We start from the raw sequence: 13,410 nt of genomic DNA, 5'->3' as shown, positions 1-13,410 counted from the left end.
GCGCCAGGCACGTCGGGGTCACGTCGGGTCAAACTTCTGTCAACAGGGCGAGACAAAAAGTCGTGTCACTCCCGCGCGTTGCTCTTCGTTTTGTGGGAGGAGAAAGGAGGAAAAACACCCCTCAACCCCCCTGAACCCCCCCTTGACCCCCTTCCTCTAATCCCCCCCTTTAACCCCCCCTTCCCTGACCCCCATCCCCACTTTGCCGTCTTTTACGCTACCCTCCACCTCTCTTTCTCTCTCTAAATATGCTTCTAACCTTCCACCTTCTTTTTACTTTCCCTTTTTCTCCCTTCATTTACTCTCCCTTCCCTTTGCGTTCCCTTCACACCTCGTCTTCACTCTTTTCACTTTTCTTATGCATCATCTTTCTCCCTTCCTGTACCCTTCCCTCTCTTCTTTCTTCTGGCTTTCCCTGCTTCTTCCTTCCTCTCTATTGCCTTATTTACTTTTCCTTTTCTCTTTGCACTATCTTCACATCTCGCTTTCACCCTTTCTACACCCCTTGTATACCTGTATCCTCTTTTTTAATCTTCTTTCTCTTTCACAGCATCCCTTTACCTCGATTACCTAACTTCTTTCTCCCCCTTCCTCCCCCATCTACCCCTTCCTCCTTCTCTTCCTCCTCCTTCTCCTCCTCCTCCTCCTCGTTCTGTCCCTTCAAGTTGCATCTTCGTGGGATTCGTGTCATGTATCGAGAATGTTGTGGTTTGTGATTTTCTCTCCTCCTCCTCCTCCTCCTCCTCCCCATCTCCTCCACCCCTCCCTCATCCTTCATCTCTTCCTCCTGCTCGTCCGCGTCCTTCTCGTCATCCTGCTCCTCCTCGTTCTTCCCTCCTCCTCCTCCTCCTCTTCATATCTTCTTACCTGTGCACACCTGGACGGGAATGTTAAGGCCGTAATTACACCTTTTCCTTTCTTAATTGTCCCGGCGAAATGAGGCGCCGGAGGAATGCTGAACACTACTTTGCCTCGGTGTTTATGTGGCGGTTTTTTTATTTTTATTTTTTTTTATTTTTTTATTTATGGTTGTGTTTTCATTTGTAGCTTTCAATGTCTGTTTCGTTTTTTTTTTTCATTTGTGTTTTTGTTACTTTTGTTTGTGTTTGTATTTCTGTAACTTTTATTTCTGTTTCTGTACTTTTGTAACTTTTTTATTTGTGTTTCTGTGTTTCCGTAACTTTTTTTATTTGTGTTTCTGTATTTCTGTAACTTATATTTGTGTGTGTGTATAATTCGTATCATCTATATTTGTGTGTGTATCTTTTTTGTGTATTACGTGTGCGTTGTTTAGCGTAACTTTGAACAGTATTTTTTGTTGTTTTTAATCTAGTTACTTTTTTGTTACATATGAATTAGATTACAGGTTTACCTCAATACTCTTGATATGCTGTTTTATTTATGGGGGATATTTTTAACTACCTATTCTTCATTCGTATTCCTTATTTCTATGATGTATGTATGTTTTGTTGATGTGTGTGTGTGACTGTGTGTGTGTGTGTGTGTGTGTGTGTGTGTGTGTGCGCGTCATGGTTACTTACATGTTGGTTTTCTCCCTCTCCAGGTGTGTATGTTCTGATGGAAGTGGTGAACGTTCAGGTAAGGACACCCATCTCTCTCTCTCTCTCTCTCTCTCTCTCTCTCTCTCTCTCTCTCTCTCTCTCTCTCTCTCTCTCTCTCTCTCTCTCTCTCTCTCTCTCTCTCTCTCTCTCTCTCTCTTCTATTCTATTCTATTTTCTCTTCATTTCTCTTCTAATTTTTTCTCTTCTCCTCTTTTCTTCCCTTCCCTTCCTTTCCCTCATCTTCTCTTTTCCTCTCTTCATTTCTCCTCTTCTCTTATCTTTTCACTTCTCTTCTCTCCTCTCCTCTCCTCTTTTCTCCTCTCCTTAGTCCCCCCCCCCCTCTCCCTCTCGCGCAGTTGTAAATCGCCAATTAAGCACAGGTGAGGGAGGTTACCTGCAGAAGTTACCTTTTGGCTCATCAGTGAGGCAGGTGTTGTCTTTACCTGCCTCACCTGTTGCCTTAAGGAGGACCAAGACGACCACAAACTATTTAATGGTCTTCTGCCTGGCTTAAGAGGGGGGAGGGGGGAGGGAAGGGGTGGAGGGGGCTGGCAGGGGAATTTATTGTTGTGGGAGAGAGAGGAGAAGGTGGAGAGAGACAGGTGAGGTGAGGAATGTGGGAAGAATGGAGAGAAAAAAAAAAGTGAAGGTTTGTGGAGAGAGGCAATGGAGGAAGGTTGAGGGAAGGTAAGGAGTGCGAGATGTGAATGAGGAGGAAGAGAAGGATGAGGAATGGGAAAGATGCTGGAGAAGGAAGGAGATAAAAAAAAATGTGCTAGAAAATGTGCTAGTGAGGGTTTTGGGAGAGAAGAGTGGAAGAGGGAATGAAGAGAGGTGAAGGGAAGGTAAGAAGAGAGAGGAAGATGAGGAATGGGAAAGATGCTGGAGAAGGAAGGAGATAAAAATAAAAATGCTAGTGAGGGTTTTGGGAGAGAGGAGCGGGAGAGGGAATGAAGGGAGATGAAGGGAAGGTAAGAAGAGAGATCGAGATGTGAATGGGGAGGAGGAGGAAGATGAGGAATTGAAAAGATGCTGGAGAAAGAAGGAGATAAAAAAAAGTGCTAGTGAGGGTTTTGGGAGAGAAAAGTGGAAAATGAAATGAAGGGAGGTGAAGGGAAGGGAAGAAGGGAGTTTGAGATGTAGATGGGGAAGGAAGAGGAAGATGAGAAACAGAAAAAAGATGCTACAGAAAGAAAAAGAGAAAAACTAGTAATGATTTGAGAACAGTGGGAAAGAGAATGAAAGGATGTGGACGGAACGTAAAGAAATACAAAGATGAGAATGGGGAGGAGGAGAAAGATGGAGAACGGAAAATATGCCAAAGAAGGGAGATGAAAGAAAATAGTGATGATTTGAGAAATGAAAAGGTAATGAAGAGTTATTTTGAGTTGTATTGAAGAGGAAATGAAAGGAACTAGAGGAAAAGTGGGGAATGGAAGATGTGAAAGGAGAAGAAAAGAAAGGTGAATGAAAGAGATGGGAGCTAAAGGAAGGGGAAGAGAAGTAATAAAAAGAGTGAATGGTTTGAAATGAACGGAAAAGATGGTGAAAAGGATGGTGAGAAGGAAGGGAAGAGGAAGGATGGGAAATGAAAGATGAGAAATAGAGAGAGATTTGAAAGAAAGAAAGGAAGAAGTAAAGAAATAAGAATTGTTTGTAACGGAGAGCAGAAGGCGCGGACAGGCGAAAGACAAGATAATAAAGGAAGGAAGAAGAGGAGGGAAGAAAAACACGAAAAGGAAGACTTGTAGAAGAAAAAAAAACAGAGGAAGAAGGAATGAAAAAACGTGAAAGAAGGCTTGGAAAAGAAAAAAAAAAACATCATAAAGAGGAAGAATAAGGGAAAATAATAAGTGAAAAGAGAAAACAATGAGAAATGAAAAATATACGAAAGAAAGGAAGGAAAATATAATAATGATAACTAAAAAAAAAAGGAAAATTAGGAAAGAAGGTAGAAAATAAGTGAAAATATAAAACGAGGTGAAGGGAAGGAGGAGGGAGAATTTTCAGGGTGTGGGGAGGGTGAGAAAGGAAGGGAGATGCGGGAAGGGTGGGAACAGTTAGGGAGGGAGAAAGGGAAGGAGTGAATGAGGGAGGGTCAAAGGGAGGGAAGGAGTTAGGGAGGGAGGGAGGGAGGGTTACCTGGAGGGAGGGGGGGAGGGTTACCTGAACTCCTATTACTTACCTGGAGTGTTACCTGTTGGGACGAAGAGGACTTAATCAGTGTTCTTTTTTTTTGTATAAGAAAGGAAGTGATTTTTGTTGTTGTTATTGTCGAGATTTCTTTGTGTTTCTTTATTATTATTATTGTTGTTTTTGTTGTTATTTTTTTATTTTTCTATTCTCACCTCCCCGAGTCTCTTATTTTTGTTGTTGTTTTCTTTGTCAGTTGTCTCTCCTCCTCTTGCTTTTCTTCTTACTGTTTCTTCATATTTTTAGTCTTGTTTTTTTCTCTGTTATATTTTATTATTTTTTTCATTTCCTCCATTCCTTTCTTCCCCAATCTTTGCCATCCTGTTTATTCAATACACAACACACAGGAAGGATGTCAAGAAAGTATACTCGACACACACACACACACACACACACACACACACACACACACACACACAGGAAGAAAAATTACAGTATCCTTATTTTTACGCTCGAAATATCATGACAACCCAAGAAAGGATTCATTTATTCATGCAGTAATATATTTTTACTTACTAATAATATATACAAATAAGAGATATTCCGTTACTACTACTACTACTACTACTACTACTTCAGTCTGTTATTTACTATTTTGGTCACTCATCTTTTTAGTCATTCAGTCAATCAGTCAGTCAGTCAGTCAGTAATTTGGTGGGTCATTAAGTCATTCTAAATTTCGATCAGTTAATTAATCATTCAATCAATCAATCAATCAGTCAATAAGTTAGTCATTAAGGCAATCAGTCAGTCAGTAAGTCAGTCAGTTAGTTGTTTAGTTAGTCGTCACATAAGGTTCGTGTGACTCAGTTGGTCTGCTTGAAGGGAAGGGAAGGGAAGGGAAGGCGGTGGGTGTGCTGAACTGAGGGAAATGGGTGGGAGGATAAGGGGGGAGGGAGAGGGGGATATGTAAGTCTGGTGGTAATGGGCAGGGTAAGGGAGGAAAAGGAGGAGGAGGAGGAGGTAAGGGAGTGAGGGTAGGGGCATTGGGTAAGAGAGGAGGAGGAGGAGGAGGAGGAGGAGGAGGAGGAGGGCGTAAGGGGTAATATGGGCATTGGCTGTGGTTTAGGGGGGCGGGGTGGCCATGTGGTTCGGTGTAGGATCCCCCTCCCCCCTTGGCCTCCTCCCCTGCCCCCTCCCCCCCTTGGCCTCCCCCCCTGCCCCCTCCCCCCATCCTTCTCAGGGGCGGGAAACGTTATCACAGCCGTTCTGATGCCCCGGATACCCTGCGAGGAGGAGGAGGAGGAGGAAGAGGAAGAGGAAGAGGAGGAGGGAGAGAGAAGAAGAGGTCACTATACATTCCTGTGCATTGGTGTGAGGATGCTGAGAGAGAGAGAGAGAGAGAGAGAGAGAGAGAGAGAGAGAGAGAGAGAGGGCAGTAGTAAGACGTTAGGGTCATAGCAGTGCCTGTGAGCGGTGGGGGGAGGGAGGGCAGGGGGGACGAGGGTAGGGGGGGCAGGGTTGTGGACTCGGGGTCTCCGTCAGCGGCATGTGATCAGCGGGCACAATGGGCATCGTTGCCTGACGCTTTGTTTATCTCCGGCCATTAGTGGAGGGAAGAGTTAGCGACGCCCCCCACGCCCCCTCCCCCAGCCCTGCCACGCCCCCACGCCCACACACACCTCACACACGCCCGCCACGCCCGCCTTGTGTCCCCGTGCGGTATGAAGAGCCTCGAAAACCCGACGTGAAAGTGCATTCGCGAAAATATGGAGGGCGGGCCGGGGCTGTGGGCTACCCTTTTTGTGTGTGTTATTTACCGAGGGCGCGCGGGTTTCCTCAAGTCTGGAATCTGGGCGCTGATTGGCTGGCAGTGTTTAGAGGCCAGACTGCCAGCGGCCGCCACTGTATACATGCAGATGGGATGCATATCTGCGCCTTATTTACGACACAGCGCCGCGGCATAACCCTGCGCCTCGCCTTCCCGATCCGGCCGGGGTTTGTAATTACTGCATTATCCCCGTGGCCAAGGAGGGAGGAATGTACGGCGCGGGTTGGTAATGCGGCGGAGTGTACACGCGCGTTTTTTTTTGTGGCGTGTAATTGCCCGGCGCAACAACTGAAGCTAAACACGGCGCATCTCAGGTTAAACACCGCGACGTTGACTAAGACAAAGAACGAGTGGGCGACAGGGAGGCAGCCAGGTATACAGGTGGGCAGGTGAACGCAGCCTTAAGGGAGAGAGAGAGAGAGAGAGAGAGAGAGAGAGAGAGAGAGAGAGAGAGAGAGAGAGAGAGAGAGAGAGAAGGAGGCCGTGCTCAGGTAACTCACCCTCCTCCTCCTCCTCCTCTTCCTCCTCCTCCTTCACCCTCTCCTCCTCCTCCTCCGTCGCCACCGAACCAAAACGATGTGCTCACGGGAGGAGAGAGAGAGGGAGAAAAAAAAGAGAGAATGCAAAAGAGGGATGTGCGATGTGCTGCCTCCCTTGACCCTGGGAGAGGAGATGCTGGGGAGATGTTATGGGGGGAGGGGAGAGGAGGGGGGGGGTACGCTGAAGGGTAGGAGGAGGAGGAGGAGGATTAGAAGGAAGAGGAGGAGGAGAAGAAGAAGCATCCACCTATCGCCTCTCTTCTTCCCGCCTACGTTGTCTCCTCCTCCTCCTCCTCCCCCTCCTCCCCCCTTTAGAGCCTCACAGATGGCACGGTAAAATGTCACCAGTAAAAGTTCACATGATGCGCTCTCTCTCTCTCTCTCTCTCTCTCTCCGTGACCTCATGGTTTATCCAGTTCAGTGTCTGTGGTTTGTATTTCTGTGTAATAGTGTAAGTCTTCCTCCTCCTCCTCCTCCTCCTCCTCCTCCTCCTCCTCCTCCTCCTCCTCCTCCTCCTCACGTGATTGCTGAGGCCCGATCTTCTTTGTACCTTTCCTCGTATTTCTCCAACGTGACAAAATATAAGCTCATTAGAAATATCACCCTGTCTTGTATATCCTATGGCGGTGGTTGTTCTGGTGCCAACGCGTCTCTTCCTCCTCCTCCTCCTCCTCCTCCTCTTTCTTCTTCCTCCTCTTGGCGTGACAGTGAATATAAACTCATCAGGTTCCACTTTTTTCACCAATTAAGCGGCCAGTTGCTGCACCCGAACGCTCTCACGGCCCTGGACACACACACACACACACACACACGGTCACGGCAGGAAGCTTAGGGCTGCTGGAGATAATCGGATAATTAGTCTAACATTACCACTTCGATGCCTCACTCGGCCGCCTCTTAACGCCTCGCCTCCGTCTTGGTCATCGAAGTTAGTGACGGAGGGGAGGGAGGAAGATCGGAGGGGAGGTAGAGGGGAGGGGGAGGCGGTAAATACCCTTTGTAGAACCCAGAGTCATGGAGAAAGCTCGCGGTGAGATGAGGGAGAGGAGCTGTCTGCATGCGAGCCCGTAACTCATGGCCTGCTAAGGAATATATTTAAGATTGATATTAATGTTGATCGTGTGAGTCTTCGTGTGCTTTTGCGGATTAATGTGAGAGGGAGTGGGTGGCCGTGTGTGTGTGGGGGTGGGTGGTGGGCGGGGTGGAGGGCGGAGCAAAGCAGGGCATGGCAGGGTAGGGCAAGGCAGGGCTTCGTCGTCTCTTCACACAGTTGCGCAAACCCCAGCCAATTCGTGTAAACAAGGCAGGCAAAGTTTGGACGTGACACGCGAGGTTTTTAGGGCGCGAGGCACGCATGCATCACACACACACACACACACACACACACACACACACACACACACGTTTAAGGATTCCTACGATAAAAAGGGGATTAGAATACAGGACATTGTGAACTCGATTTGATTCCTTAAAGTAAAAAAAGAAAGAATACTAAACAGCCACGGCAACACGAAGGCGAAGAAACAGAGAGAGAGAAAGAGGATGAAAAGAAAACGGAAGAGGAAAGTGGAAGAAAGAGGCAACACTTATTATGGTCATACGCTCGTCACGCGGAGGAGGAAGAGGAGGAGGAGGAGGAAGAAATAAAAAAAGAGTAAACGAAGAGGAGAGGAAAAAAAGCAGGAAATTAAGAAAGCGATGAAGAGAGGCAAGCCAAGGAGGCAGAGATGGAGGATAAAGAAGGGAAGAGGCGAGATAGAAGGAGCGTAAGAGAAAGAGGAGGAGAAAATAATAAAAAAATAAAGAAAACGAAGAAAAAAGGAAGAAAAAACAGGAAATTAAGAAAGCGATGAAGAGCAACAAACTAAGGCGGAGATGAAGGATAAGGAAGGGAAGGGTCGAAGTAAGTGTGTAAGAGGATGAGGATGAAGATGAGGCGCGGCCCAATGAATCAGCTCCTCCGGCCACAGCTCCGCCTGACTGACCGAGCTGCATCCCCCTCCCCCCCCCCAACCCTCCTGCGGGGCCAGATGGCTGCTGAGTCGTCCAGAGCATCTGCGGCGTGCGGCGTGAGTGGCGGCAGGAGAGAGAGAGAGAGAGAGAGAGAGAGAGAGAGAGAGAGAGAGAGAGAGAGAGAGAGAGAGAGAGAATAGGTGTTATTTTCTCAGGTGTGTTTCACGTTTAGTCACCTGGGCGGCGGGCACACGGGAGGGGTGATCGATGGGGGTCGATTGTGTTGTGGCCGCGACGTGTTGTCCTGACGGTGTTGCAGCGATGCCCAGGGACACACACACACACACACACACCTGGCGGCGGCGGGTATTCTGAGGCCGTGGCGTCATGCGTGGTGACACCCTGAGGGCGGCGTCGCTATTTAGGGCGGTTTGCGTAGGTGTTCCCGTGCCAGACGCCGTACTGTGACGGGGCGGCCGTCACGCCGCACGCCCCGCCTCCCCCTAACCCCCGCCCCCTGCCTCCCCTTCGCGATATGCACCGCTTATGCCGCCCCGCGTCTCCCGTCGTGTGCAAACTATATTTTCCTTCCCGCCTTCCCCAGAATCTCCGCGCCGCCGTAGGCCCCGCCAGGCCGGGCTCGGCTGTGTTTGCCTGTGATTGCCGGGCGATCAGCTGGCCGGCCGCTGCGCGGGGGTTCCCTCCTGCCATATAGGGCGGCGCGCCCCAAGACGCCGCCGCCAAGTAGAGGTGGATGCAGATTTGCTCCCCGACACGATCCGCACAAAACCCTTGCAAGTACTCGGCGCGCGGCACAGAGGGTCGGGATATTGTTCAGAATCCCATTAGATGTGGTAACTATGTGCAGTCACACATACTCCGCCGCAAATGCCAGATGTCACTTTCCCTGGAGTGAGCGGCCGCGTGGCTCGCCCCGCTCCCCGCCGCCCCGCCTCGCTGCCGCGGCAAGAATACACCCACTGTCTAACTAACAGTGGACACTCCGCATGATAAAGAACTACTCTATATGCCTGTCATTTAGTGAGGCTGTCGACGCTCACGAAGCCCATATAAACACGTAGAGACAGACAGACAGCCCTGCACACACACAAACATACACACGCGGCGGCCACCTCCAACACGCGGGCCAGCGGGGAGGGAGGGGGTCTGAGGCAAAGTTACTCAGTAGTCGGTGTTGGCTGCGGCGAGGAGCGGTCTGCTGTGTTGCTCGGGGAGGCAGTGTGCGCCTGCGCGGTGGGTGTGTTGTGAAGTGGCGGTGCGGCGCGGTGCTCTGCTGACCCTGCCGCTGCCCGATAGAGCCTCAACAGGTGGCAAGGCCTTGGAATATTGCACCTCCGCAGGGTCGCCGAGGACCAGGCCGCCCATCCCGCCCCCAGTGACTTAATAACTCGAGGCAACAAGCGGCGGCGCTGAGTGTGCCGCCGCCGCCCCGACCCGCCGCCGTGCGAGGAAGTGACAACATTCGCTGCTGAGGGCGACGGTGAAGGAGAAGGAGAGATAGAGAGGAAAGGAAAAGTGTGCCTCAGGGGGAGTGTGAATCATAAGTGACTAGAAATATTGACCTTGTTCTCAACCCTCAATTGTTTCCCTTCGGAGGCGCCCGTCGGAGGTGCGCGGCCTGACGCTGTGCGGAGGACCCACCGGCGGCCACGAAGGGATAATTTCCTTGACTCCGGAAAGACGAGTGTGTCATTCATATCGGGCCCCGACAGCCGCGTGACACGCCAGCAGCGCCGCCGATGACTGAATGAGTAACCCGCCCAGCTGTGAGTGAGAGGAGTTCATGTCTAGACTCATGTTGTAAGCAGGAGGCAATACTCCGAGGGCTGAGAGGGCCATCAGTTCACTTGTTTGTTTTCCTAGAGTTATTTCCTCCTCCCTCCGTGCTCTTGCTGTTCCCTTGATTTCCTCACCGCTCTCCGCCTGTCTCTGAACACTCATGGTGGTGTTTATCGTTTTGTTTTTATTTATATTTTATTGATGAGTCAAGGAGCATAAGGCCAATTACCATTTTCGTGTATTATATATGTTGATTATTTTAGTGCTGCATTGCGACACATTGACAAATTCATTATTATTTATTTATTCATTTATTTATTTGTTTATTATTATGAGGCAGCGGGTACTTGCCTCACCGCCTCGGAAGTGAGTCATGTGTTGGTGTTTGCATCGGAATGTCAACTCCTTTCCTTCCCTCTTCCTTACATCCTCTTCGTGCATGTCGGAGGCGATATTGTGTAGCTCGCGGCATAATTTTCGCTACTTAAATTATCTCTTATCTCGTACCCCAAAATAATGTGGTAAAAAAATCGCATCAGTTACTACCGGCGACTCTGAACTCTTATCTGACGTGCATCCGATCTCTGGGCCACATTTTTTACACAATGGGATCACTTATTTGTGGCGTCCTGTCTTCCTTCACCTCCCGAGGGGCGAGACGCTGACCCCCGCCTTGTTTTCCTACAGGTTCAGATAATTTAAGAGACAGCGAGTAGCGAGTGAGTTCTTGAAGTGCAGGAACCGTTAGCAGCGGTGTGGGTGCTCGCGGAAACAAGTGGATAAATGGATATTGTGGGTGGATAACGGAGCGGTGGAAGTACCCGCGCGTGGCTGAGTGTGGATGCAGGGTGGATGAGGGCATGCCAGGAGCGTGAGCGTGAGGCAACCACGAGTCCCCGTCGGTGACTCCTCGCGCGGGGGCAAAAAGAGTGATGCTCAATTAATTACTGTGTTCGTGATAAAGTTGAGTCACACGGGAGCCAGCCGGCAGCCACCAGCCAGGCCCCGCGCGCCGCGCAGCCACCCTCGATACCCACAGTGCGGGCGGGAGGGACGCTGCCGCCCCACCCGCCGGGATGTTTGTGTTTGTGTGCCCCGCGGGGGCGGCCCTCCGAGTGCCGCGCGGCAGCCTCCGGGGCAAGGTGGCCACAGGGTGAGCACCGCCGCCCGTGACGCTCCCGTGAATACCTGGACGCCGGCGTGTGTGAACGAAGCGTGTGTCTTACCTGTACACGGCTTTATCGAGGGAGCTGAGGACGCCACCGGGGCACGGCGACCACGGGATGAGTCTGGCCTTGACGCTCCCAGAATACCTGTGAAAACTAGTCGTGTGTTTACCTGCGGCCGCCCTGAGCGAGGGAGCCGAGGACAGGACAAGGTGCCCGGACCTTGATGCCGCCCCCGCCGTGGCCCCCGGCGTAGCAGTGGCGTGGATGGACTCCAGGACCACCAGGCTGATTGATGAGTTGCTCCACCACCGCCGGGACCACCTGGGCCGGCGGCGCCCTCCTCCACACAGGATGAAGGTGAGCTGCGCGCCTTCCTGAGGGTGGTGGGTGGCGGGCGGGGGGTCTGTAGGCTGGGGAGGGGTGGGCCCAGGGCGCCTCTAAGGCGTATTTTCTGCAATACAGGTCGCGGGAGACTAATATTTGGGTCGCCGCTTCTTTACTTGTAAATAACTTAATACCAGACGACGGGACGCGGCTCTCAGTCCGGCCACGAGGCTTGCATTGCGTCGCGAGGGCGAGGCTGTAAGGGAACTGTGTCACGTTGAAAGAAGCCAAAGTTTGGGGATGGACAGTGGCTTGTTGGGTCTGGGTCTTCCTTCGCCGTCCCTAGCATCTAACTCAGTCATGATACCGTTGTGATTACGCTGAAATAAAAGGTACAAAAACATGCGTCGATGGAGATGAGCCCTTTTATAAATTATTGACGGTGTAATAAAAAAACGGTAAAAACAACACTTGGGTAAATTTTTGGGCTTGTTAACACTCCGGAAATTCGATTTTAAAACTGGTAAATAAATGCTCCGTCAAAAGTTATGAGTTAAACAACACTGCTCCGGGGTTGTTGATGCTAATGGCTCAGCGTCTAACAGGACATCGCGGGCCCAATTATTTTGATGACGGTTATCTGGCGGGAGAGCGGCGCGTGGGACACCTGTGAGGGGAGTTAATTAACCTGCACGACCGTCACCGCTTGGACTAAAAAGAAAACTATTTACATTAACCTTCCAATAACCAACACAACACCAACCTTATTAACCACCTGACTAAAAAATAAATGTCGAGAAGGAGAACAATGATTTGGAGATGGAGGAGAAGTAGAAGAGAGAAAAAAGGAGGAGAAAGATGCAGGATTGAAGAAAGAAGGGCATGGGATAAAAGAGTGAAGGAAAAGGAAAAGGGAAAATAGAAGGGGCAGAGCAGGACGAATAAAATTAGAAAGAGTTAGAAGAGGACGAGGAAGGATACGGTGAAAAAAGCACCATATTAAACTACACCAGCACAAGAACGCCCTCAAGATCATACAGGCAAAAAAAAGATAAATCGAAGAGAAAAAAAATCGAAAAAAAAAAGTTATAAGCATCAAATAATTAACCTATCAATAACCAATACAAGAACGACTTAAAGATCACCCAGGCTAGAAAAAGAGGTAAATCAAGGGAGAGGAGGAAAAATCAATTAGATCCGTCACAACACAAAGAACGGGTCAGGCATGAGGGCCCCGCCAGCGTGTGTGACGGGAAGTGGTCCTGAGGCAAACTGGCTTGAGACTAGACGCGCCTCACCTAACTTTGCCTAGACCGGACATAATTGAATTGGCCAGGTAAAGGTGGAGAAGGGAGGAGAAGAGTGAGGGTTAGAGAATGGAGAAAAAAGGGAGACGATGATTTGGAGAAGGAGAGGAAGTAGATGAGGAAGGGTTAGAAGATAAGGAAGAAGAGGAAGACGAGTATTTGGAGTTAGAAGAGGAAGAAGAGGGAATTAGAATATGGAGGGAAAAGGAAGATGACTTGGAAAAGGATGGGAAGTAGATGAAGAAGGGTTAGAAGATGGGGAGGAAGAGGAAGATGATGATTTAGAAGAGTAGAAACAGAAGAAAAGGAAGGATTAGCATATTGGGAAGGAAGGAAGGAAGGAGAAGAGTAAAGATTAGAAGGTTAAGAAAGAATGAAGGTGATGGTTTGGAGAAGGAGGGAAAGTAGATGAAGAAAGAAGGGTTGGAAGATGGGAAAGAAGAGGAAGAGGAGTATTTTGAAGAGACAGAGGGGAATCAGAAGAGTAGTAAGGATTAGAACAATTCGAATAAGAGAAACTCAAGAATTCGGAGAGGCAGAAAAGTAGAAGAGAAAAAATGTGAAGATTCCAAGATAGAGAATTAGAGGAAGACTTGAATTTGGAAATGGAGAAGTAGAAGAGAAAAAAAGAGGGAAGCTGAAAGGGCAGAAATAGAGATAGACGATGACAAGGTAAAGGAAAAGGAAAATAGGAATAGATTGGAAGAGCAAGACAGACATAAGTAAGAAAAGAACGGTTAATAGAAGAAGAGGAAGATAAAGGCAGAGAAGAAAGGGAGGTATAGAAAAAGG

At 49.3% G+C, this 13,410-nt stretch overlaps 1 protein-coding gene and 1 long non-coding RNA gene across 3 annotated transcripts in view; both read left to right on the top strand.

Annotated features, from left to right (window-relative positions):
• Window positions 1-13,410, top strand: part of LOC126985418 (forkhead box protein P1-like) — a 483,883-nt gene that overhangs the window by 131,579 nt on the left and 338,894 nt on the right. The window contains exon 3 of one of the 2 annotated variants that reach the window (XM_050840267.1): window positions 1,565-1,599. In XM_050840267.1, the coding sequence (XP_050696224.1) occupies window positions 1,579-1,599 (21 nt within the window). In that variant the 5' untranslated portion in view covers window positions 1,565-1,578. Of the gene's footprint in view, window positions 1-1,564; window positions 1,600-9,229; window positions 9,806-13,410 lie in introns of those variants that run through there. The other variant, XM_050840268.1, reaches the window with a different exon arrangement.
• On the top strand, window positions 9,203-12,367 carry LOC126985426 (uncharacterized). The gene is made up of 2 exons (XR_007738705.1): window positions 9,203-9,272; window positions 10,506-12,367. It is a non-coding gene; the product is annotated as an uncharacterized LOC126985426 (long non-coding RNA).

This window comes from Eriocheir sinensis, chromosome 59, assembly GCF_024679095.1.
Source record: "Eriocheir sinensis breed Jianghai 21 chromosome 59, ASM2467909v1, whole genome shotgun sequence".
In the NCBI taxonomy this organism is placed as follows: Eukaryota; Metazoa; Arthropoda; class Malacostraca; order Decapoda; family Varunidae; genus Eriocheir; species Eriocheir sinensis.
The sequence above is the reverse complement of the archived record's forward strand: the minus strand, read 5'-3'. Positions and strand labels throughout refer to the sequence as shown.